At 42.2% G+C, this 23,622-nt stretch overlaps 1 protein-coding gene across 3 annotated transcripts in view; it reads right to left on the bottom strand.

The window, feature by feature from the left end:
- LOC126516776 (solute carrier family 22 member 6-A-like) overlaps window positions 1-23,622 on the bottom strand; it is a 101,575-nt gene that overhangs the window by 36,740 nt on the left and 41,213 nt on the right. For 2 of the 3 annotated variants that reach the window (XM_050166880.3, XM_050166878.3), the window contains exons 3-5: window positions 12,637-12,816; window positions 10,876-10,979; window positions 2,553-2,707 (exon numbers count right to left, since the gene is read on the bottom strand). In XM_050166880.3, the coding sequence (XP_050022837.1) occupies window positions 2,553-2,707; window positions 10,876-10,979; window positions 12,637-12,816 (439 nt within the window). Of the gene's footprint in view, window positions 1-2,552; window positions 2,708-10,875; window positions 10,980-12,636; window positions 12,817-18,522; window positions 18,648-21,358; window positions 21,567-23,622 lie in introns of those variants that run through there. The other variant, XM_055063802.2, reaches the window with a different exon arrangement.

The raw sequence follows: 23,622 nt of genomic DNA, 5'->3' as shown, positions 1-23,622 counted from the left end.
TCCATTCAGGCATGTTAGCCGACTAGGTTATATGTCTCTGACAGCGTCGAATAGTCACGCAATGAAGAGTTCATGCCAGCATGAATGCCATTCATATTGTAAAGAAGAAATAATTCAGGAGCCAAATTCAAAAAATTTTTGTTCGTAAGTGTTTGCCATTGGATGGCCACTTTCGCAAAGGATATGTCCAGCATCAGGATTGGCTGAAATTTTCTCTTAAAAACCATTGGAACATAAGAGCTTTTTCTGAATATGGGCCCAGGCTCTTAGATTAATCTGTGGGGAATGGTTGAAACAGTTTCAGAGGTCAGAACTTGGTACTACAAAAAAATGGCTCTACTTATGCTGCGGCAACTGAAGCGCAGGTGGATTCACCTAACCGCTTCCTACGCGTAAAAGCGACAGGCACTGCTTGGGCACGCTGCAACAATAACGTAAACAAGAGCAACCGTGCCAATTGCATTGAGAATCGGAGGTCAAGTGCACCCATAGTACTTACAAAAACACTGGCAAAAAAAAATGGCCGCATCTCTGTGTGCTCTGCTGCGAATCAAAGCACATATAACGTGGTGGCACTACGTCTGTGCACTGTGTGGACGTCAATGAAGGCTGCATTGTAATGCCGCAGTAACGCATAGTTTTGGTTATGCAGTGCAGATGACGACGTTCACAGACAAAGCATGATACGCTTATGTACCTGAACGCATAACTGGAACGTTAAATTAAAGTAGCTTTATCGCAAATAGTTGACAAAGTTGTTGTAAAGTTGCACCCCCCCCCCCCCTTTTTTTAGGTAGGCATGTTTCATTTTTCGACAAAATACAGTATTCCAGACAAGGCAGATACGTAGTGTCTGCTATGGATGTGCAGCTTCTGCATGTAGAGTCAAACGTAGCTCATGTGAGTGCAGTCTTTCTTCTTCAGGAGAAACGCAGAACACTGTGCATTATAGCTCCTTTCTGAAGCTTCTGCAAGCATTTCCTGATAGAAAATGCACGGACGGCAGCCAGAGAAGCTCATACAAAATTAATTGTGTGTAAATCCAAAAAGTTGCCTTATAATCCAGCGTCACTACTAGTCCGCAATTTATGCAGGACTGCAAACATCATTGCACTAAAATGTGACCCATACAGCACCCAGCATGAAGTGCTCATGTGACAATTACTTTATAAAAATCTCAGTGCCCTTCCACTCTGTGAAGAAGGATGACCAGCGAAGCTGTGTATGTGGGCCCCTTAATGGCGAACTGCACCTCCGCCGCAGGTCGGCCCGGCATTGCACTATCTTCAGGATCAGCCTACGTATGGGAAGTGCTTCACGCCTGCTTCACCTCCGCCGCGGGTCGGCCCGGCATTTCACTGTCTTCAGGATAGGCCCACGTATGGGGAGTGCTTAATACCTGCTTCACCTCCGCTATGGGTCAGGCCGGTATTGCACAATCTTCGAGATCGGCCCACGCATGGGGAGTGCTTAACGCCTGCTTCACCTCCGCCGCAGGTTGGCCCGGCATGGCACTATCTTCGGGATCAGTTACAACGAAGGCACCGAATAAAATAACAAATGAAGCACCTGCGTGGTTGTCCCGTGTCCCCTTCCTTCATCTGTTGTTTTATTTTGTGCCTTCGTTGTAATGATGTATAACAAACTCGCCCACCAGCAAGTGCTCAGTGACTTCGGGATCGGCCGACGTATGGGGAGTGCTTAACGCCTGCTTCACCTCCACCGCGGGTTGGCCCGGCATTGCACTAACTTTGGGATCGGCCCATGTATGGGAAGTGCTTAACGCCTGCTTCACCTCCACCGCGGGTCGGGCCGGCATTGCACTACCTTCGAGATCGGCCGACGTATGGGGATTGCTTAACGCCTGCTTCACCTCCGCCGCGGGTCGGGCCGGTACTATTACACTATCTCCGGGGATCGGCCCACGTATGGGGATTGCTTAACGCCTGCTTGACCTCCGCCGCGGGTCGGGCCGGTATTACACTATCTCCGGGATCGGCCCACGTACGGGAAGGTTTTGCTTACAATGGCACGAAAATTCCCTTGGACAGTAGAGCTATACATTTTCACTGTAATAATGGGCCTACATTCCCTCTATATACGTACACAACTGAGAGTCAGAAGTCATCCCAGCGCAAGCATTATCCGCGCTGTAGCCAACGAAGCCAGTGGCTTTTATGCACATCTTTTTCAGCCACAAAGTACAGAGCAAGTAAGTGCATATCTGTCATTTGTAATCAAACGATGAATCGCAAAATAATAGCTGTGCGTGTGTGTATGTATATATATATGTATATATATATATATACTCGGAGCTCAGGTATTTCTAAAATGCACAGACCTAAGACCGCATGATGTTCAATGGACATTACAAAGATGTGACATCTGAGTTGTTGCAACACTTTAGGCGCTACGTGTGAACTCATAAATAATGCACAGTTGGTATCCAACTGAGCGCCGCTTCAAAATGGCAGGGGATTCAAGTGCATTGTCACAGTAGATTACCATGATGGCAAATGAAAAGGATGTGACTGACGCTGAGTGGAGCTCACATAGTGATGCAGCGGTCGTCTGAATTCCGGCGACACAGATGGCGGTGATGAAGCGCAAACTGTTGTAGCAGGTTGCTGAAGGGGATGCCGAGGACACAGATGCAAACAGAATGAAGCCGAAGCTGGAAGCAAAGAAAACGAGGCGCCGACCGTACCTGCATGAGTCGAACGGGGGGAAAAATGACTGCATTAGAATGACGGCAACAAGTGAAAAAAGAAAAATGAAGACGATCCGAAAACATCATCTATGCTGCCGAGGAATTTCAGCCCGCAGCGCTTGAAGTACACATTTGATAGCATGCGAAAGCGAAAAAAAGAAAATTAAGATTTTGTGTAGTTAATCTTCTATATTTAGCCAAGTAAGGAGTGCATGAAAAGTATCTAGATGACACAGGGGCACTGACGACCGTACACCGTGATTGTGTAGTGCACAGTTTTAAAGCTTTTCTTGCTGACTTTCAGGCATCTGGCCTCGGGCACCACTTGCTTTGACAAACACCCTTTATCGCGCGCAAGCCAGCACATTGAGACACTTGGCATATTTCGATCCATATTTGCACTGGAAGAAACCAACACATGAGGAACACAACGTGTGCAGCATGACACAATGCATCACTACCGGAAATTTAAATAAATAATATGTGTACGATGTACTGCATGCAATTATGTTTATATAATATCCAGCCTATCTATAATTCACTGCACATAAAATTATTTGAATAACATGTGGCTCTTTAATACTAATACAGTTGAACCTCACAAGAACAAAATCAACGGGGAACGCAAAAAAATTCGCTTTCTTGATAATTTCGTTGTTGCGAAATGAGAGCACAGATAGTAATGCAACGCAGAATGAAACTTTACTGTCAAAATTCCGTTAGCCTACTTTGCCAAGCTTGCGAGGATATAAAACCACATTGCCAACAGTACAAAGTGCACTGCATGCGTCAATCAGCAGTGGCAGCATTGCCGTGGAGCAGTATCCTCAGTTAGTTGCTTTTGGAGATACGCTCACTTTTGCGAGATTTTGCGTAACTCGGCACTGGACACAGAGCAACAGCGCTCCACGCATGCAGCAGCATTTCTCCAACGCACGCTGTCACCCATAGGCACCGACGGGTCCGGTGCCGAGCACAAAAGTGATGGTATCTCGTATACCCGAAGGCAGTCAATCGAGATTACCGCCACTTCGCACAAATCTACGTCTGACGCCGAATCCGCACGTGATGCCTGTCGTATAGCACCAAAACCTACGTTCTTAAAGCAAGGAATGCATATTCTCGGACGATCGCTCAATCACAGCTCGATGCGCGGCACTCCATGCTGCAACCACCATCTAAAGCGCCATAAACAATGCCACATCAGTGGGACGTGGATTTCCTTGTTTCTTGTTGCATTTTCTCGCCGAGGAGCACATTATGCACTGCACTAGGTGTGCAAAAAGCATTGTCACATGTCGGTGCAGCTACAGTGTACTAGAAGGGGGCAGTGGGCTTACTCAGCCGCTCCTCTGACGCTGTTATCGTCGCATCCAAGAGGTGGCGCCACAGACAACTTGAATGGAAGCTTTGCTTGCAGAATGACCCTAGCAGAAGCTTTCATTTTCCTTGCGCTCCTGTTGATTTCAATTCAAAGCAGTTCACACTTTTATTTGTTTTTAATTTTGTCACACTTGAGATTCTTACATATCTTCAGCAAGCACTACATTTGTCTAAGCCACAATAAGATATTTGCCATAACAGTGCCTTGTGGCAAAGGACGACGCCAATCCTTCGGCGATTTACTGCCTATCCTAACCCCTAGATTTTTTAGGAGGTAAGTCGTCACCAACAGATTTTGCTTATCTGGAAGGGGCCTTAAAATTTTCCGAATTATCAGGCAATATTAAAAACGTAATTCGAAAAACAATCTTGTTGAACTAGAGGGTCGGTGACCAAATATATAGTTTCATGTCCTGTGTCGACCTAACCTAAAATGATTTTGCATCAAGACTATGTCAGGTAGCCCACCAGTGGAATTAGTCAGAAAACAGTGCGCGCATACTTCCTAGCAGAGCTAAAAAATGTAGGCACGCTAGCCAGATGGGGGGAGGGGGAGAGGAGGCGTAGCCTTCATTTTCATCAGTAATAGTTAACTAATTTTCACCAAATTAATGACGATACTATTTTGAAAGAATACCAGTGTAAAGTGATTAAGTGTTCAGCGGCGCGTCCAAGTAGCATTCCACACACCGTGGTGGATCAGTGGCTATGGCGATCTACGCTGCTTAGCCGAAATAAAATTGTATGGCTTAAATATTTCCATGTTTCACTGGAGTTGTTTCACGTGTGAGAATAGCCTTCTGCATTTATTATTAATCATCATTATGCAGTTACACTTTTGTTTTGCTTACATACAGCAATATAAAGGTTTTGTCAATGTCACGACATGGCTCAGTCACTGCAAGTCATACTCATCTCTTGCATACTGTGTGCGATAAAAACAATGCAGAGAAAAAAATTCCGGCAGAAACTCCTCCAGTAGTTGTCTAAATACGCGTAAGCATTGTGCCACTTGCTCATCTCCACGCAGCCCGGCATCATTATCAATGTTATGGAACTTGATCCGACCAGTATAAACCCTTATCAACCCTCATCAGTCATTTGCTTATCATGTTCAACTGCAAACATGATAAGGCAAGTTTAATTAAAAGAGAGTTCATTACAGCAGTGAAACCCACGACCATTTCTGTTAGGCTAAAGTTATTTAACCACATTTAATTAAGACATAATTAACTAATTAAGGCACTCATACCCTAGATCTTTGGTAGGAGTTGAACACATGACCTTTGGTGTTAATTTAGCAAAGCTGTTGGAAAACCACCACTACATTTGTTGAGGGGGGTGTACAGTGCTTTATTGGTGGTTTGGATGCTTGTTTTGAGCTTGTTCTTTATTGAAACGTATGCTGTTGTGTGTGTTATACGGGTGATTTCAATTAATGTATGAACTGTTCACTTCACTTTGTTGAGCGCTTTAGCCTCTGCCTTACATGGGTATAAGCCATTGCATTTTTTTGCTTGCTTATGGGTGTATGAGCCTTTCATTGTCTTACGTGACAGGCAAGTTTCTCGTTGGGTAGGCACAGAAGTGATTACGCATTTAAAACCCACGCGCCAACGTCCACAGCAAACCAATGCAGCTAATCAACTTCGGCTAATGTGCTAATGTGCCTCTGCGCTGCCACTCCCACATTCCGTTGAAGCCGACGCCAGCACCAACACTCAGGCTATTGGAGAAGCACATATTGTCGACGTTCGCGGAGCCACTGCACCGCATTGCCTCCGACGGTGAGTAAGCCCACTGCCCCCTTCTAGTACACTGTAGTGCAGCATGCTGCCGCTACAAACGGGCTATCAACAAACAATATGGCGGCCATGATGTGTTTCCGGCGCGACCGCTTCCGGCGCTTGGTTGTTTTGTAAACAAAAATGGCGGCGCCCACGCAAGAGTAATGTAGTGGTATTTTATTAAATTTTAGCGCAAAGCAATCGCATTCGAACACATTTTGGAGCCTGCTAGCCTAGGTAATATGCTAGGTAACATGCAGGGATACGTTCCGGCAAATTTTGTTGATGCGGGATTGTAGTACAGTGACATTTCATTGTCAAGAAGTATGAAATGCATTGAATCCTACAGGCGTTCTCCAGGGATACGAAAATATTCAGTGCCATGAGAATTTCGTAGCCGCGGGATTTCGTCATCACGGGTTTCGACTGTATATCTATCTATACCTAGAAAACCACACTTCATATACACATGCACACATGGTTCACGAGCCAAGCACATAAAACAATGCTTCACTTTACGTAAATGTCAACTTGAGTCTAGTCTGCCCAATTTTTTTAACGCTTATACTGCCTGGACCATCCGCTTATGCTAATGACCTTTTCAAGTAGAGGCTTTAGGACAAATACGTAACTGCCCAGTAGGAAGCAATCATTCTTAAACATTGCTTTATGAAGGCTCCTGAAACTAACCCGACTGCATGCAGATAGCAGACATAGAATTTCTACGGAGGATCATCGGTGCTCAACAATACCCTAAATGCATCCTTACGTCTTTGTGAGTTCCCGCTCTTCCGCTCTCGTTCTTCCTGTTGGAAAAGTTACGTAAGTAACAGTATCCGCAGGACTAAAAGCGACATTCACATTTTTCTTAAATACATCAATGCATTAATTCTTGAGGAAATGCCGCAATCCATCATCTCCTCCCTAAATGTAAAATTCAATTTCACTTAATTTCTGCTAAGATCCAGCATATTTCACACAATATTTCCTTTCAAATTTAAAAATTTGTTGAAAAATATTGTGTTCAATATCTACAACTTGCATGTGTCATTCATAGCCCCTATCGTATAAGACAGAATACAATGATAAAATACGCACTACCTGCTGCTGTAACTTAGTGGCTACGGCACTGTGCTTCTGAGCTTGAAATCGTGGGTTCCATCCCAGCTGTACCGGCTGCATCTTAAAGAAGGCGAAATGTTCAAATGCTTGTGTATTTCCAGGGCGTAGCCAGAAATTTCGTTCGGGGGGGGGCTCACGTTGCAGTTCGGCCTCCTCCTTAGGAGGAAGCTTTAGCTCAGGTACTCCTATCTAAATACATGTAGAACGAGAATTCAAGAACCTTGTTTACATTCTTGCACACATGCAACAGCCAGTGAAAAATCTCAATGACGCTGTCATTTGCTCCAATGTATTACGAAGGAGCAGCTGTCACCGGTCCTGTATCGTGAGTAATTGCACCGAAATTATAGTCGCAACAGAGAGCACGCATAAAAAGCAGGTGTTCTGCAAAATATACGAGGGCGAGTCAAATGAAAGTGATCCAATGCGAATATATGACAAACGGAGAACTTTATTTAAAAGTAGTCTCCATGAGCAATCAGATATTTGTCCCATTGACTACCGAGTCACGTGATTCCCGTCTCATAAAACTCCTTGGGTTGCTGCTCCAAAAGTCTGCAACTGACTCTTTCACGTCATCGTCCGACAAGAATCTGGTTACCTTGTGCTGTTTTTTTCAGTTGCCCCAAACGCAAGGCGACAGATCTGAGCTGTATGGCGGATATTGCAGCGTTTCTCACTTTAATTTCGCCAGTTTTATATTAGCCACATCAGTAACGTGGGGACGGGCTTTGTCGTGGAACAAGATGACCCCATTCGCCAATTTTCCATGTCGTTTGTTCTTGATTGCGAAACATAGCCGGTCCCGCGTTTCACAATATCGGAAACAATTGATAGTTTCTCAAGATTTAGCAAATTCTATCAGTAATGGCCCCTGACGATCGAAAAAAAAAAAAGTCAACAACACCTTTCTGGCGGAAATTACGGCCTTTGCTTTCTTGGGGGTGGTGAATGCGAATGTTTCCACTGTAAGCTTTGCTGTCGTGTTTCAGGCTCGTAGTAGTGGCACCATGGTTCGTCCCCGATCACAATTGCAGACAAGAAATCGTCACCCTCATTGTGATACCAGATCAGCTGTGTCAAAGCAGCGCCGAACTTTCCGTCTTTTGGCAGTGGTTCACAATCTTGGGCATCCATTGCGTGCACAAGAGCCAATAACCGAGATGTTCATGAATTATGGCAAGAACGGAACCGTGACAGACGTTCAAACGCTCTGCAAGTTCATCGATGCTTATCCTCCGTTCTTGTTTCATCAGCTCATCAACCTTTGCAGTTATGTTGGAGGTGATTGCATGGTGACTTTGGCCCGGTCCTGGATCGTCTTTGCAACTTTCACGTCCTTCTTTCAACAGTTTGCTCCAACGCTTCACAGTGACCAATGAAATGCAATGTTCAGCGTACACGGCAGCCATACGGCGACTAATCTTTTGGATCTAAATACCTTCAGCTGTCAGAAAACTCACGACACCACGCTGTTCAACTTCTGGAGCGTCCATTACGTCACGCAACTATGTTCAACCCAGTGTATGAGAGCATTAAAGAACATTCATTCTCATACCTACTTGTCTTTTTTGTAAATGAGAAATGCCTGTGTGCTACGCACATGCCTCGCAGATAATGAACCGAACCATTATTGCGTGAGGTGTGTAGACGCACTTTCATTTGACTCGCCCTCGTATATTAGAAATGCGAAGATACGATGGAATATAAAAATGCGAAGATACAGATTGATAAAGGGCAAAAAAATGCCACTGGAAACAATGTTCGCTGCACGTATACACAAAACCTCGCAACAAGATATTAAAATATACGTATAAATCTCCAATAAATCTACGTATCTAAGAAAAAGTCACTGTATATAATGCACCAAATAAGGCAAATAAGCATGTTGCGCAATCACAGATTCACAGAATCCTAGATCCCGCCCCCATTCCATCCACTCCCCCCGATGCATCGCGCGCGACGGAAGGTGGCGCGCTTCCTCCCCGCTTTTCTCCTTTGCATACACAAGACTGAGCCACCATCGTCGGCCCACTCATGCCACCACCCCCCTACGCTTTCACTCGCACATACAGTATGCGGCGCGCGGTCCCGAAGTTATCGCCTTTGGACTTTATACGGAATGTGAGGGCGACGGCGATGGCAGGAATGCGCCTGTAGCGTCCGTATAATTGAATAATATAATAAGAGTATCCGGCAAGTGAAGCGTCCCGTGGCACATTGCTTTCCTTTCCGCAAAAGAAGTAACGAAAACGAACTTTCACCATGCGACAATTCGCTGCGCCACAACGTCTTTTTATTTTTCCTTCTGTCACGTGGGGTACCAAAATGAAGAAACGCAAATTATCTCCGCAATCGAATGCCTACTTTGGGCCCCTAACATGGCTACCGAAGTAATATCGAAGAAAACATGAGACGTTTCGTCCACCGAGAACCATGCGCATACTGCTCGGTGTCCTACACCGGCTAGACAAGACTTTCCGGAGATGTTGCTCTCAAGCGAACGCGGTGCAATCCGTCGAGTCCCCCCCAGTGATGGCAGCGAGTGACCATTGTTCCTTTTTCTCGTCTGCTAGCCAGAAAGCATACAAAACTGCTAGGCGAAAATCCACTCGGCCAGAGAAAACCGAACGCGAACCGAACTGCGCCACGCGGTGGTCGGGGCAACATGAGAAAAACGCATGCGCTCTGGCTGGCTCTGGCAGCCCGCGGGTGGGTAGCGAGAACGAAAAAATTGAAGAGGCTCAATGTGTCCTCGTGAATAAAAGTCAAAGTTGAAAAAATAAATAAGAACGCATCTACCGTTGCTGGCTTTAGTGTCTTGACATGGATGCTTTGGAGTAGGTGAAAAAAAATTTTGAGATTTTTTGTGTGAGATGGCGGCACAAATGAACCACCTCAACGCTTCGTCTCATCGGACCTCGCTGCGTGCTTTGTCAACTTGTCTGATAGTGTGTTGATTTGGCTTGCCTTCTTGTATGTTCTGATGTACAACTTTAGAAAGTCAATACACCTTAGGCGTCAAACGTCTATAACAGCATTAAACAAAGTTCCGCAATTGAAAATCGAAAGCACGACTCTGGAAATGCCAATGCACGTATCACATGAAAAGTTTATGAGACCTTTATGCCCATAAATATTCGGAATTGACATCCATGCGCTCCGTAGATTCCGCGGCCTCCGCGAGATGCCGTGGCGAGCCCGTTCGCCATCAAAACGCCCTTGAAACTTTGTGCTCGGATGGGGCTGCTTGCATTATGTAACTCCTGGTGCATGGACGTTGTCGCAAAATCACGCCCGAGTTCGCTATGTTCGTGGTGAAATGTTTTTTCGAGTGTGAAAAAGACATTCTAGACAAAATCCAGAATGGTTTCCGGTGCAGGGGGTTGCTTTGGTCGGCGGTGCATGGACAGCACGAAAAAATTTCGGGGGCAGGGGGGGGGGGGCTGAAGCCCCATAAGCCCCCCCCCCCCCCCTGGCTACGCTCCTGTGTATTTCTCCCACATTCATTCCGGTCGTGCTAGGACGTGTATGGAAAACAGCTTTCAAGCTATATTAGGAGCATAACCAGCTGTGGAAGTAATGATCTCGCTTGCTTATCATCAGTGAAGCCCGCTTATGCCAACAGTAGTAATGCTTAGTTGCTCTTTTACATGACTGTTGTGGTGGGGCTAGGGCGCAATGAAACGATCGCCCTAATATGACATTAGATTTATGTGCACATTAAGGAACCCCACGCGGTCTAAACAAATCAGGAGTCTCCAACTACGGCGTGCCTCATAATCATATCAGGGATTTGGCCCGTAAAACCCCAAAATTTCATTAATTTTAATCAAACGTGCACTGCCTTCCTAAAGGAGCATGAGCACCAACCTGTCCGAGAGATGGCCCAGGAGAAGAGCTCCTACCAAGGATCCAGCGAACACAACACTCTGCATCAAAGATCGCTGCCAGTCGTGGGAGCAAACAAGGTCCCACTGCAAAAGCAAAACAAAAATTCAGTATTTCCTGGCATTCTACAAGAGTGAAAAACAAAAAGGTGGGATATGTTGACAAGATAACATTAAGCATTAAACATTGTTGCACAATGGCCATAGCTTTAGATTACAACCATTTATATACAGTGTGATCATTTTTAAGTTCAACACAATTTTTAAAGATCACCTGTTGCAGACCGTGTGTGTGTGTGTGTCTGCGTGCGTGTGTGTGTGTGTATATATTTGTTTTCTGTAGTATGCTACCTGCCAAACGAGTGTTCGTCAAACTGTTGACTGTGTCATCACAGCATCCGTGCCTACGTATGTTCTGCATCTGAGCAATGCAGAGGGAGAAAGTTTCCATGTGCACATTCTACTAATATTCCAGGCGATAATACCTACAATATTTGTTAAAAGCTTTGTTAGGTGCCAAAATGCGTCGTCATGACCTGTGGATCAGGCCAGTCGCTTTGAAGCCTAAACGAGTTAGGTGCATAACCCCTCGTTGTCTCTGTAGCTTTGGTATACAATAAGCATTCCACAAGGTGTCCGCATGCAGCCTGGCGACACGCCCTGTCACGAATGCAAGGTCTTCAAAAGTTGTGATATAAGACTGTATATGAGTGCAGGGGTTAAGGAACTTGCACATGACTGTTTGGTGATAAATGGACGAAAATCTCTGCCGTTTTTGTATGCATGCATCCTTTACACATTGGTAGGCTGAAAATACCTGATGCAAAAGGTTTTTTAAAGACACGTACTTGGTGAGGCATCTCCACCTTTTGTGTATTGCATTTCGAGCCTCTTTCATGGGCTGATCCCAGAAATTGTGCAGTGCAAATAATGTGTGCCCATCCCAAAGATGCATCTGATAATGGTGCTCCTGGTGGTATCAGTACTGGCAATAACACCGTGCGGTGCCGTTGGCGGTGCCAGTGGCACCAGTGGTATCGGCACTGGAAGTACCATGGTAAGATGGGTAATTTTCGCATTCTTTTATCGGGACGGCTAGCATTTTGAGGCGCTGTCGTTGAGATGCTGTGCCTCTAGTCTAAGACGCAGATGCTGCAGGCCTCAGAATAAATTATATGGTTAATACTCTATATTCTCACCCCAAAGTTTCCAAGAAAGACATTGTCATTTGACTTCAACTAGAGGTTGAATTGCCTTCCAATTTAACTTCTTTTTAACTTTTCTGGTATGAAATAAGAGTCCAGCCGGCACACCCTTCTGGAAAGCTGCCTCTTATTTGTACACGTTAATAGATGGCACAATCAGCCGCAAAAGGTTATAAAAGGGAAATTCTTAGACGTAACACGCAAAAAAGCTTGTGTGCTGTGACTGAGTTTTCTCTCCCTCTGTCTATGTTATTTCGCGCTGCTTGTCTAGGACAAAAAGTAACTGCAGAGCCACCATGAAAAGCTAATTTTCTCGTAGCCAAGACATGTATCGTGCACGTAACTTTACGTCAACTCTGCATGCATTGGGAAGGCAAGTGCAGTGCAGCATTCGTCTACAGATATCACTTCCATACCCTGACGCAATCAAACTTTTCACATACAGGCAATGCTCTGCAAACTTTGTGTGTATGTGCATGAGTATGCGTGTTTCTTTCTTTGAAATTAATAGGAATGATCGCTGTGTAACAATGACTCACCTCGGGTACTGCGGATGATCCCGGCACCGTTTCGTTGTAGGTCCACGTGTTGCATATTAGCAGTGTCTCAGGGTCTACAGTGCCATTTTTGAAGACAGCTCGATAACGACAGTGCTCAAACGTTGCCGCTCGTGGAACGCCCTCAGCACTGGTGTTTGCGCCCACTGCCGTACCTTGCGTCTAACATGGAGGAAGAGATCAACAGTAAGATACTGGGTGGATAGCGATGGCCCAATTTTCAATTCAATGTATGAATAAATTATTTACGTTCTATATTCCACTCTCCGCCGATACAAGCTGACAAAAAACTGTTGAAATGTCATCGGTCAACATCAACAAATGGTACTGAAAGCACATTGTGGTATTGTTGAACTATCATTTATGTATTTGCTGACAAGTGTTTATAATTGGCCCACGACATTTTGTCAAAACATCATTGAGGCATTTCAATTTGAAAGATCACTTATGTATTCTTGAAATCATGTGGTATTTCAATAGTGAAAGCATGTTGAAAGATGTGTCAATATTGAAAGCCCACCGAAGGATTGTTGCAGATGTGTTGAGTTATATTATTGAGCTATGTTGCGTCACATAGCATTATCTTTGATGTCATGTTGATAGAGTGCTTGAGGACTGGAGCAAATTTAATACAGGCACTTTTGCATTGCAGGACTGGGTCACCCCGGCCTCAAAAGCATGCTCTTAGATAGTCTGTAATAAACCACATTGTAAAGCTGCTAGCAGAAGCGTTATGCTAGTTTTTCATTTGGCTTAACACAGCAAAGTCTATGGTACTTCACGAAATCCACAGTACAGGACTGATGTAGACAAAAGCCATTTTCCTAGGTGAAGTGTTTATTTATATCCAAACATTTGTGTAAATATAGAAAAACGGTACATTTGTGTAAATGTAGAAAATTCAGAAACTTCTTTAAAAGTATTGCAAAGTACAAACTGCCTGCAGCTTAACACCCTAACAAAATTGAATCCTGGCAGATGTAGTCTGTATGGCCCTCAAGTAAAACATTTCCCAAAAGAAATATTTAAAAATAAATACCTAAATAAACAAATGCACCAGCAGACTGACATGACAGTGAACAAGAACACTCAAAAAAGGTACTTGCTTTTTTTATTAGGTAGCCAGTATAACTATGACATGATTTGCATGAGTTCATGGTAGACATATGCAGGGTGGTCATCTTTAAGCTTTTATAAAATTTTTAAAGATTGGCTGTTGCAGCTAACATAATCCTTGATCTTGAGCTGGATTATACAGAGTGCCAGACATTTCTTGCATGAGAAATCAAAACACATATTCACCTAATTACCAAAAATTTGGTTAATTAACTTCCTAATTAATTACCTTACGGTACCCATCACAATTTACAAATTCTAGCTGGTGAGTTTACAAGGTGTATGCACTTAAAATGAATTTCCAGAATGACACCAGTGATGACATACACACCATGAAACTGTGTAAGAATGCGCTGTTGTTCCACTTACTTTTTTAACAAAATGCACTAAAGCTCAAAACTAAATTGTAACGCCCATGTATTCTGTCCCATCTTTCTGGAAAAATCTTGAAACTGGTGTCATCCCGGAAACTGATTTCAGGTGGATACGTCTTGCAAACTCACGACTACAATTTGTAAATTCCAATATGTGCCATAATGTAATTAGAATTAATTTCCGGAATGACACCAGTGACAAAATACATGCCATGCAACTGGCTGTAAGAATGCGCTGTTGTTCCAATTTTTTTAACAAAATGCACTGGAGCACAAAACTAAATTCGAACTCCCATGTATTCCGTCCCATATTTCTAGAAAAATCTTGAAACTGGTGTCATCCTGGAAATTGATTTCAAGTGGATACATCTTGCAAACTCACAGCTACAATTTGTAAATTCCAATATGTGCCGTAATGTAATTAAGTGAATTAGTAAATTTCTGAGAATCAGTTGAATATGTGTTAGCATTTCTTGTGCTAGTAATGTCCACCTCTGAATAATCCAGCTTTAAAATAAGAATTGTGCTATCTGCCACAGGCAATAAAAAAAAAATTCTGTATTAATGAAAAACGATCCCTCTGTACAATCCTCATTTATTGGTGGAATAGTGCGTGGCAATTTAATTAAACATTACCTACTTTTGAAACAACATGGCCATTACAACAAGTGATGCCATGGGAGCAGTTTATCACGCTGCATTGCTTGTTGCATGATCCAGTTCTGTTTTCTGCCATCATAACTAGGTTCCTGAGCAAACCATTCCATGTCAAGCGACTTATTTATTTTGACTACTCCAAGTTTTTATATGAAAAACTGTATAGCTATTAGTGACCTGCTGGAAGAGTGAAAAATTATTCCCGAGGTGAATTCCATTTCAATTTTGTTCAGTGCCACAACAAAATAACGAGAAAATTAAAAAAAAAATTTGGTTTCGTGCATACATGAAAGGCACATCATTGCCATTACTGTAGGACTTTTGTTGCAATTTAAATTTAGGCTAACTTATACGTATTAATTCTTACTCACATATTTTAGATGCCAAATTAAACCATTTTTACGAACTTATGTAAAATGCAGTTTTTAATGAATGTTTAGAACCACACTGACAATGGCACAGATGCACTTGCAGGTGGGTCATTCCACGCCGAATCGACCGGCATTTTTTCAACACAACAGACAACAAATGATTGAGGGCCTGAACAAAGAGAATATAAGCGTGGGGTTGAAGATTAATATGCAGAAGACAAAGGTAATGATCAATAGCTAGGTTAGGAAAGAAGAGTTCAGGATTGCTAGTCAGCCTCTAGAGTTATGTGAAGGAGTACGTTTACCTAGGTCAATTACTCACAGGGGGACCCTGATCGTGAGAAGAAAATGAGCAGAAGAATAAAAATTGGTTGGAGCGCATTCGGCGGACATTGTCAGATCCCGACTGGAGGCTTACCATTATCATTAACAAAGGTGTACAATCAATGCATTCTACTGATGCTGACATATGGGGCAGAAACTTGGAGACTGACAAAGCAGCTCGAAAACAAATTAGAGACTGCACAAAGAGTGATGGAACAAAGAATGTTAGGCGTAATGTCAAGAGACACGAAAAGAGCGGTGTGGATCAAAGAGCAAACAGGGATAGCCAATGTTCTAATTGACATTAAGAGAAAGAACTGGAGCTGGGCAGGCTATGAATGCGTAGGTTAGATAACTAGTGGACCATTAGGGTTACAGAATGGGTGCTGAGAGAACTGAAGTCCAGTCGAGGACGGCAGGCGGGTGATGAAATTAAGAAATTTGCAGGCGCTAGCTGGAATCGGTTGGCGCAGGACAGGGGTAATTGGAGATCGCAGAGAGAGGCCTTCATCTTGCAGTGGACATAAAATAGGCTGCTGCTGACGATGATGATATAGCTGAAAAAATTTTAACGTTTACAGGAGTTCGAAACTCTTTCCACACTTTTATTTATTTTAGCCAAAAATTTTGTAGCATTTTAGTGACAGTTCATTTTTTTCTGCCCAGCTGAGCTAGAAGGCATCAATCAACATTTTTTTTTTCAAAGGCACATTGTATGGATCGAGACCTTCAAATGGTGTGAATGGACAGACGGTGAGTGATGTCACTGCCAAAATAGCCAATTTTTCCAATATTTGAATACTTCAAGTGCTTTTGGCAACTGCAAGGACAAGTGAAATTGCAATATGTTTTTTTTTTTTTTCTAAGCGCAAAAATATAGTACGGTAGTACAGTTGACATAGTATAGCAGAAAAATATTTAAAGCTTTGAAAGTTCAGCCGATAGCCTGTAAAGAAACTAAGTTTCTGATCTTTTGCATGTAGCTTCGTGTTCAAGGTAAAAAAAGCATCTATGGTGGTTGGCCTAAAAGTATGTGCAATACATCGTTAGGCAGCTCTACATTTCTGCTAGGCATGTTTGAAGTTAAAAAAAAAAGGTCTTATTTTTAAACACGAAAAATTATTTTTTTGAATTTTTGTGTGAGCACCGGCTTTTCTCCAATGTGTGCACAAGATTGCCGGTCGGGAGTGCGGATGACAAAGCTGGCTTCGTCTGCAACACAAATGATAGAGAAGCAGTGTTGTGGTCTGCATTTTATTTTCAAGAAACGCACACTCTAACACGACACCACTTGCGCTTGTTGCGAGCCGGGTAAACCATACAGCCATTGCACATAAAATATCAAAACGTGGTAAATTCGTTAAGGAGTCCTGCCAATGTTAAAAGATACGTTTCATGCAGTTTACAAAAAGAAAGATTTGCTCCTACATAGCCTGTAAATCCAGAAAAGCCTTTATATAGTTCACGCAAAGCACTTTAAAAGACATGTCGGACTCCGATACAATGCGACATATCAACATGCACTGCCGCATACAGGGAGCAGGACACTTTGTGCCCTGCTCCCTGGAACCCACACTGTCATATGACAATGCAAGTAGGAAACACACTTCACGATTACAACTGAAAGACTACACTAGCGTGAACAAATTTTTGTGGTCTTGCATGTTACCGCTGTTTGACAGCCTGAACGTGCTCGGGTATAAAAGTCATACTTGCTGTGTTCAATCTGACGTGGTCAGATGTGGTTGGCGACCACTTTTCGCATTCATGTTTTAAAAAAAAAATGCGAGTCGACACTGCAGCACCTGACGTCACTTGCCTTTGCATTGATAAAAAAAGGCAGTCACAGTTTGATGAGTAGCTTTTGTGGCTAATTTTATTAACAATATCTCCTTGCTAGACGACAAGGCTTCATAATTTATGCTGTATGTGCAATCCACAAATGAACATTTCAAAAAATAATTTTTCGCATATTAAAAATAATACCTTTTTGTAACTTGCCACATGCATAGCAAACACATAGGGCTATGTAATGATGTATCACATATACTTTTATGCCGACCACCAAAGCTACTTTTTTTACCTTGAATGCAAACATTTTTTAAAAAAACTTGAGCTTAAGTTTTTTTTAGGCGATGGACTGAACCTCCATGGCTTCAAATGTATTGTGGTTATACTATGTCAACCAGGTAGCCATTCTATATTTATTTTGTGCCTTCTGGACTTCCCTGCGTTCTGAGAAAAATATTCTAACTGCAATTTTACTCGCTTCTGCCTGTGCCAAAAGCACTAAAAGTGTTGAAATACTTGAAAAATTGGCTATTTTGGCAGGCGTACCACTTAATTGTTTTGACATGAACACCATCTGAACGTCTGGATAATAGAATTCCCCTTTGAAAAGAAACACTGATCAATGCCTTCTAGCTTAGCTGGGCAAGAACAATTTTTGCCAAAAATACTGGAAAATTTTTGCAAAGAAAAATAAATGGGGAGAAAGAGTTTGGAACTTCAACAAACATATGGAAATATTTTCAACTACCTATACCTGTGGTGGTCAAAAAAACACTGGTTGATTTGGCGTGGAATGACACAGGTGTATGCATCAAACCAAATTTTTCACAAAATTTCTCACTGTACCTGTACCTTATCAAGCGAACTTGAAATGCTGTTCCATCATGGAACAGTTTTTGACAAAACTGGGTTGTTTGGCATGAAATGACCGAAGATACTTAAAAAATAAAATAGTATAGAAACGCTATCTTTGGTGGAACTACATCAAAAATTAACAGAAAAATGTAGTGAAAAATCACAAAGCACAATGCTTGTATGTAGGTTTGAGACATAGAATGAGGGCTTTTCAGGAGACCAGCATAATTAACATAAATAAAATTAACATAAAAATGTCAATGCTTACAAAGGCACAACATTTATACGCTCGTTTGAGAAATCCAAATTGGCCTCTTCAGGAGATTCACATAGCAAACATAAATGAACACAAAATGTTGAGAGTTACAAAAGGACAACACTCGTGTTTTGGTTTGAGCTGTCCAATTTTGGATCTTCAGAGGCTTTAGGTCAGATGTAAGAAGCAAGGCCAGGGTGCTCTTTACATAGGGCATGTTGGTACCTGGAAATCTGCGACACGTGAAGCCTGCAAAAACAAGCCAGAACAAGTTTTAAAAACCAAGTTCTACATGCAAGAGTGTGGCATACAGTATGCCCCCGTTATAATGAAATTGATTTATTTGTTTTGCTTTATTCCAACTTTTCGTGGGCACAACTACAGAGCATGACAACTTTATTCAAAATGGCACAGGACTCCACTAAGTGTCAAATGCAGAAAAGGGCAAAGAGGAGCAGCACACTGCAGCAGAATAACTTTATGAATATGCTCGACATCAAAATCGTGAATTTTGCTTGTTTAGAAACGAAATCGAGAAAAAAGCTTTATGACGTTCATGAAGAAACTTAAGGGGGGACTACTGGCAACTAAAATTATTTTTTGTAACTTTCATGATTAAAATGTGCAGCACTTCATTGCACTTTTCCATGCTCCAAATACAATACTGTTATGTCACTAGAATTGAGTGTGGCTCGATTTGAAGTCAGGTTCTACGAGTTCACATGCAATTGGAGTGCACTTCTCACCTTACAGTGGCTGTTCTTAGGATTCTCTACTGTTTAAAGAAAATAGTGCTTATTACAAACTGTGTTTTCTACCTCAATGACTATTATAACGAAGATACTCTGTAGTTGTGTGCTAGCTGATTGCACTGACACATGCAGAATATGACACATACGAAGAAATGCTCAGTCTTCTAACAGTCATATGCAGGTGGACAGACATTTTTCACACTTTAGGTTCACTGCCGTACATGTGTGACAGCGATGGAACATGTGAAAAAAACATGCCTTTTTTCAGAACAAGGCATTGCCTAGCATCACACTGGAGGTGCTGAAACCTTCAGGGACTTCTAGAAAAGATGTTATTGTGGTTGGGTTTCTCCAAAACTGATTTTCCTCTTAGCTGCAGTAGTCACTGCAGTAGTTTGGGAGTATTGCCACTTCACCTGGTTTACTATAAAACAAAGTTTGTAAGTTCCATTACAGTAAAAAAAATTATGCTACTTTATCCTGCATGCAACAATAAACCATGTGTAAAACTGCAAACACTAAAAAGGTTTCGTCATATTAAAATAAATTATTTACCCATTCTTTTTTCGAAAAATCGCTCCAAGGAACTTAAATCTGCAATAAAAATATTAGGCATGTGCGAATTGTAGTTTTTGAGATCGAATTGAATACTAATCAAATAATGCCAGAAGCGAATTGAATATTGGACAGTTTTTGAATAATGAACAGCTGATATCACAATTAATGTAAAACGTTCACATTATAGTGTTCTTAAAGTTAGCAAGTTTCGGTCATTGCAAAGTACGTTATGAAGAGCTGTTTATTAAAAGAACAAATGGAGCAGCAAACAAGTAGTTCCTTCACATGCACAGGAGTCTTCAGTAAGCGTGAATGATTGCTGTACAGCCTCTAAAGTACAGCTACTTAAGTGACATAGCCTGCTCTACTACACAACTTCTGACGTTTTATGCCTATACTATGCCCGAGGAGGTGAAAACTTACCATACTTTTGCTACAATTTTAAGTTTCATTGGTGTTTTGATATTTGCATTTATGAATAGTGACTATTCGATTTGAAAACCAAATCGAACAGGACGCTATTCAATTCGTTATTCAACAGTTTCGAGTATTTGCACACCCGTAAAATATATATAACCCCTAAATTGTGGAGACATATTTCCCCCCAAAATGTGATGCTCTACAGATTAAACAAGAGCAAGTGGAAAGCCCATTTATCTTTTCGATAAATTTAAACTCATAGGCTACTTAGCACTGGTTTATAATAACCCTGTAAACAGGCATGTGCTCACTTGCCTCTCTCTCTCACTTGAAGTGAGGAAGCAGGAGGCACTTCCAACAATTTCAGAATGGGAGTTGTGGACATTTTCTTATGGTCTGTAAGAAGCTTTAGGCAGTAGTCACCAAAGGCCTATTCAGTGCTGCTCAATTTATTTAAACATGTGGGGAAAAGCACACAAATGTTTTTTTTTTTTGCCATATCTTAGAATAAAGTGATAACGTGCATGTTAATAAATGGGTTAGGTGCTCAGAATGAATAAGCATTTGCTAAACATAGTATTGTTGACAGTGACGCTAGCAATCCTGTCTCTATTGTTGCTTTGATTGAAACAACCTAACAAAAATGCTCTGCTGAAGGGTGCTCTCTAGCATCACATGGACCTCCTTCAATACAGGTTCAACTTTATTTCTATGTGATGGGTTAAAATTGGTGAAACCACTTTTTTTGCGTTAGAGAATCTAGAGGGCCATTTTGATTGCTGAAATTTGGCGGAAGTGCTGTCCCTCGAGTTGCGCAGTAACTGCACTTGAGCATAGCTTCCCCACAATTCCTGTATTATAATAACACTTTCAGGCTACTTAAGCATGTCCTCCATGCCACTGGATTGGTAGGGCACTTCACAGACAACTATTCGTTGCAATGACAGCCAAGTAGCCCTACTAATGCACAAATGCACCTCATTTTATGTGGCAGAGCTACCAAAAACTTCTGGCAGTTCAGGCAGCTTTTAAAATTTAGAAGCATTTGAATATGGAGGCGTTAGGCATTTAGGACCACATGAACAGTCATTCCAAATGATAGGCTACTGTAGCACACAGTTGCAGACACAGGCTACTTGAAAGTCATTTGTTATGCTAATGGCAAGTTGGTAATTTAAGATACAAAATGTGAATGCAAAAATGTAACAGGGAAGGATGCACGTTACTTACCTATAGAAGCGTTGACCCTGATGGGGTCACGAGCTTCTTTTTGCCCCTTAGTGTCGTTATTTCCAAAGAGTAAATGGGCTGTGAGCTCCTCCTCTGTGAACATACAGTGAAGCAAGGCCCTTGCAAGCTTTCCTGGTCCACCATGACAGGATAACCAAGCTGTGCCAGGATAACCTCCTCAATGCACACTCCTCCAACCTATGTGAACCTGCACGATCCAGTAAATGTTAGCAAGGCAGTTTTAATCCTTTTAAGCACAATTACACAACAGCCACACTGCAAATAAATCACAACAATAGTGCCTGTTGCAGATCTAGAATGCTAATCTTACTTGACTATTTTCATAGCTTCTTATGCTGTTTGGATGCCAAGTGCTTCAGAAAAACAAAGATTTATCCAGCACAAACAAGAAAAATAGTAAGTAAACTAAAGTAACCAGAACAACCTGGATTATTTAATGTTATTAGCATTCTTTGGATATTTCACATACTTTCGGGTGTCTGTCTGTAACTATTTTTCTGCCCATTTTCGTCACTGGTGGGAATCCATGGTCTAAAGGGTAGAGTATCGGGCTGCTATGTTGAGGGAAGTAGGTTCAAAATAAAGCATAGGACCAGTTTAGGTCACCGAGTACGTGACCCTGGGTATGCGCCACTCTTCAATGAACCTCTTTGACGTCATCTGGGGCAACTGCTGCTGCATGTGTTGGCAAGCAGCAGTAGGACCTCGAAGAGGAAGATGACTGTCGATGTTAATGTGACTACCACTACACATAAGATTCGCTTGCTGTGCTCCAGAATCTGCAAGATTCCGCTCTGCTGTATGAAGTGTACATAAGCCACAGAGACGGCGCGCGCCACCCACCACCTCATCAATTAAATTAATTGACTCTCAAAGCACAGGCTGCCTAAGATTACAGAGCGGACTCAGAAGTTTGTGGACAAATACAACTTTGAGAAGAAGCCATCAACTTGCGATTAGTCCATTTCCACGTCACGGACCTAAAGGGACACTTGGTCGTTTCCTCGATGCGTGTCATCCTGCCCTCAGAAAATGTATCATAATTCTGTCTTGTCTCGTTAGTTGCACCATCATAAGAATGCTCATCATGTATTACCACTAATTATAATTATAAGTAGACACCTATATCTACTATGTTTACTAAACCTTTATGGAGAATACTCTGAGCACAAGTTTTTGCAGAGATAATGAATACTACAGCTTAAAGAATCGATAATGAATGCTACAGCTTAAAGGGACACTAAAGGGAAACAATAAATAAGTTTAGACTAATGAAGAATTGTTTGAGAACCCTGCAGGCAGTCATTTCAAAAAAATTGTTTGATTATTAGATGAGAAAATGAAGGTCCAAGTATCAGTATTTGAATTTCGCGCCACAAGCCCAGTGCTGGCACGTCAGCGTGACGTCAGGGATCCCAAAGTATGTTTTCGCATTTGGGCCGCGTTGGCTGAATAAAGGTTCCCGAAACTTGCCATGTTTAATATTTGGTTCCTTTAGAACATAATGTAGCCAATCTGCACCGCTATATATAATTAGTAGGCCCTAGAAGATGCCATCAAAATCCAAGACGTCACAGCCCCTAGGAGCGGGAACTTAAGTAGGCGTCGCCACCCGTATTTCGTTCTTGCGCTTTTTCTGGCTTACCAAACGTCTTATGGTTGTAAGAGTGGTGTTTTTGGTGTTGCAGAACGGTAATTTACTGATGTAGAAGAAATCATTTTTCACTTTAGTGTCCCTTTAAAGAATTGAGCACTAAAGAGAAATTAAATTAAATTCTGGGGTGTTACGTGCCAAAACCCACAATCTGATTTTGAGGCACGCCATAGTGGGGAACTTGATTTTGACCACCTGCAGTTGAACGATACATGGGTAGTTTTGCATTTCACCTCCATCAAGATGCGGTGATTTGATCCAGTGACCTCATGCTTAGCAGAGTAATGCCAAAGCCACTTAGCAACCACGGCAACTGAACTCAAGAGAAAATAATTTCAGATGTATTTGTGAATGACCTTCCTACTATACAAAACGATTCACTCATACCGTGACTGAGTAAATTGTGGAAGAGGCAAGAGAAAAGATTGGTGGTACTGCTGCCTTGAAGTTTCCGCACCAGCTTGCTCTGACATCATGAAGTTTGATGGCGTCTGCTCAGGTGTAGCTAATTTTATTGCGATAGCAATTATATGGTCAATCCAGACGCATTTTTGCCGTCGCCGTGATGTTCCGTATAATGTATAGGGGC

This window comes from Dermacentor andersoni, chromosome 1, assembly GCF_023375885.2.
Source record: "Dermacentor andersoni chromosome 1, qqDerAnde1_hic_scaffold, whole genome shotgun sequence".
Classification (NCBI taxonomy): domain Eukaryota; kingdom Metazoa; phylum Arthropoda; class Arachnida; order Ixodida; family Ixodidae; genus Dermacentor; species Dermacentor andersoni.
Note: the sequence above shows the minus strand (reverse complement) of the source record. Positions and strands in the feature narration are given on the sequence as shown.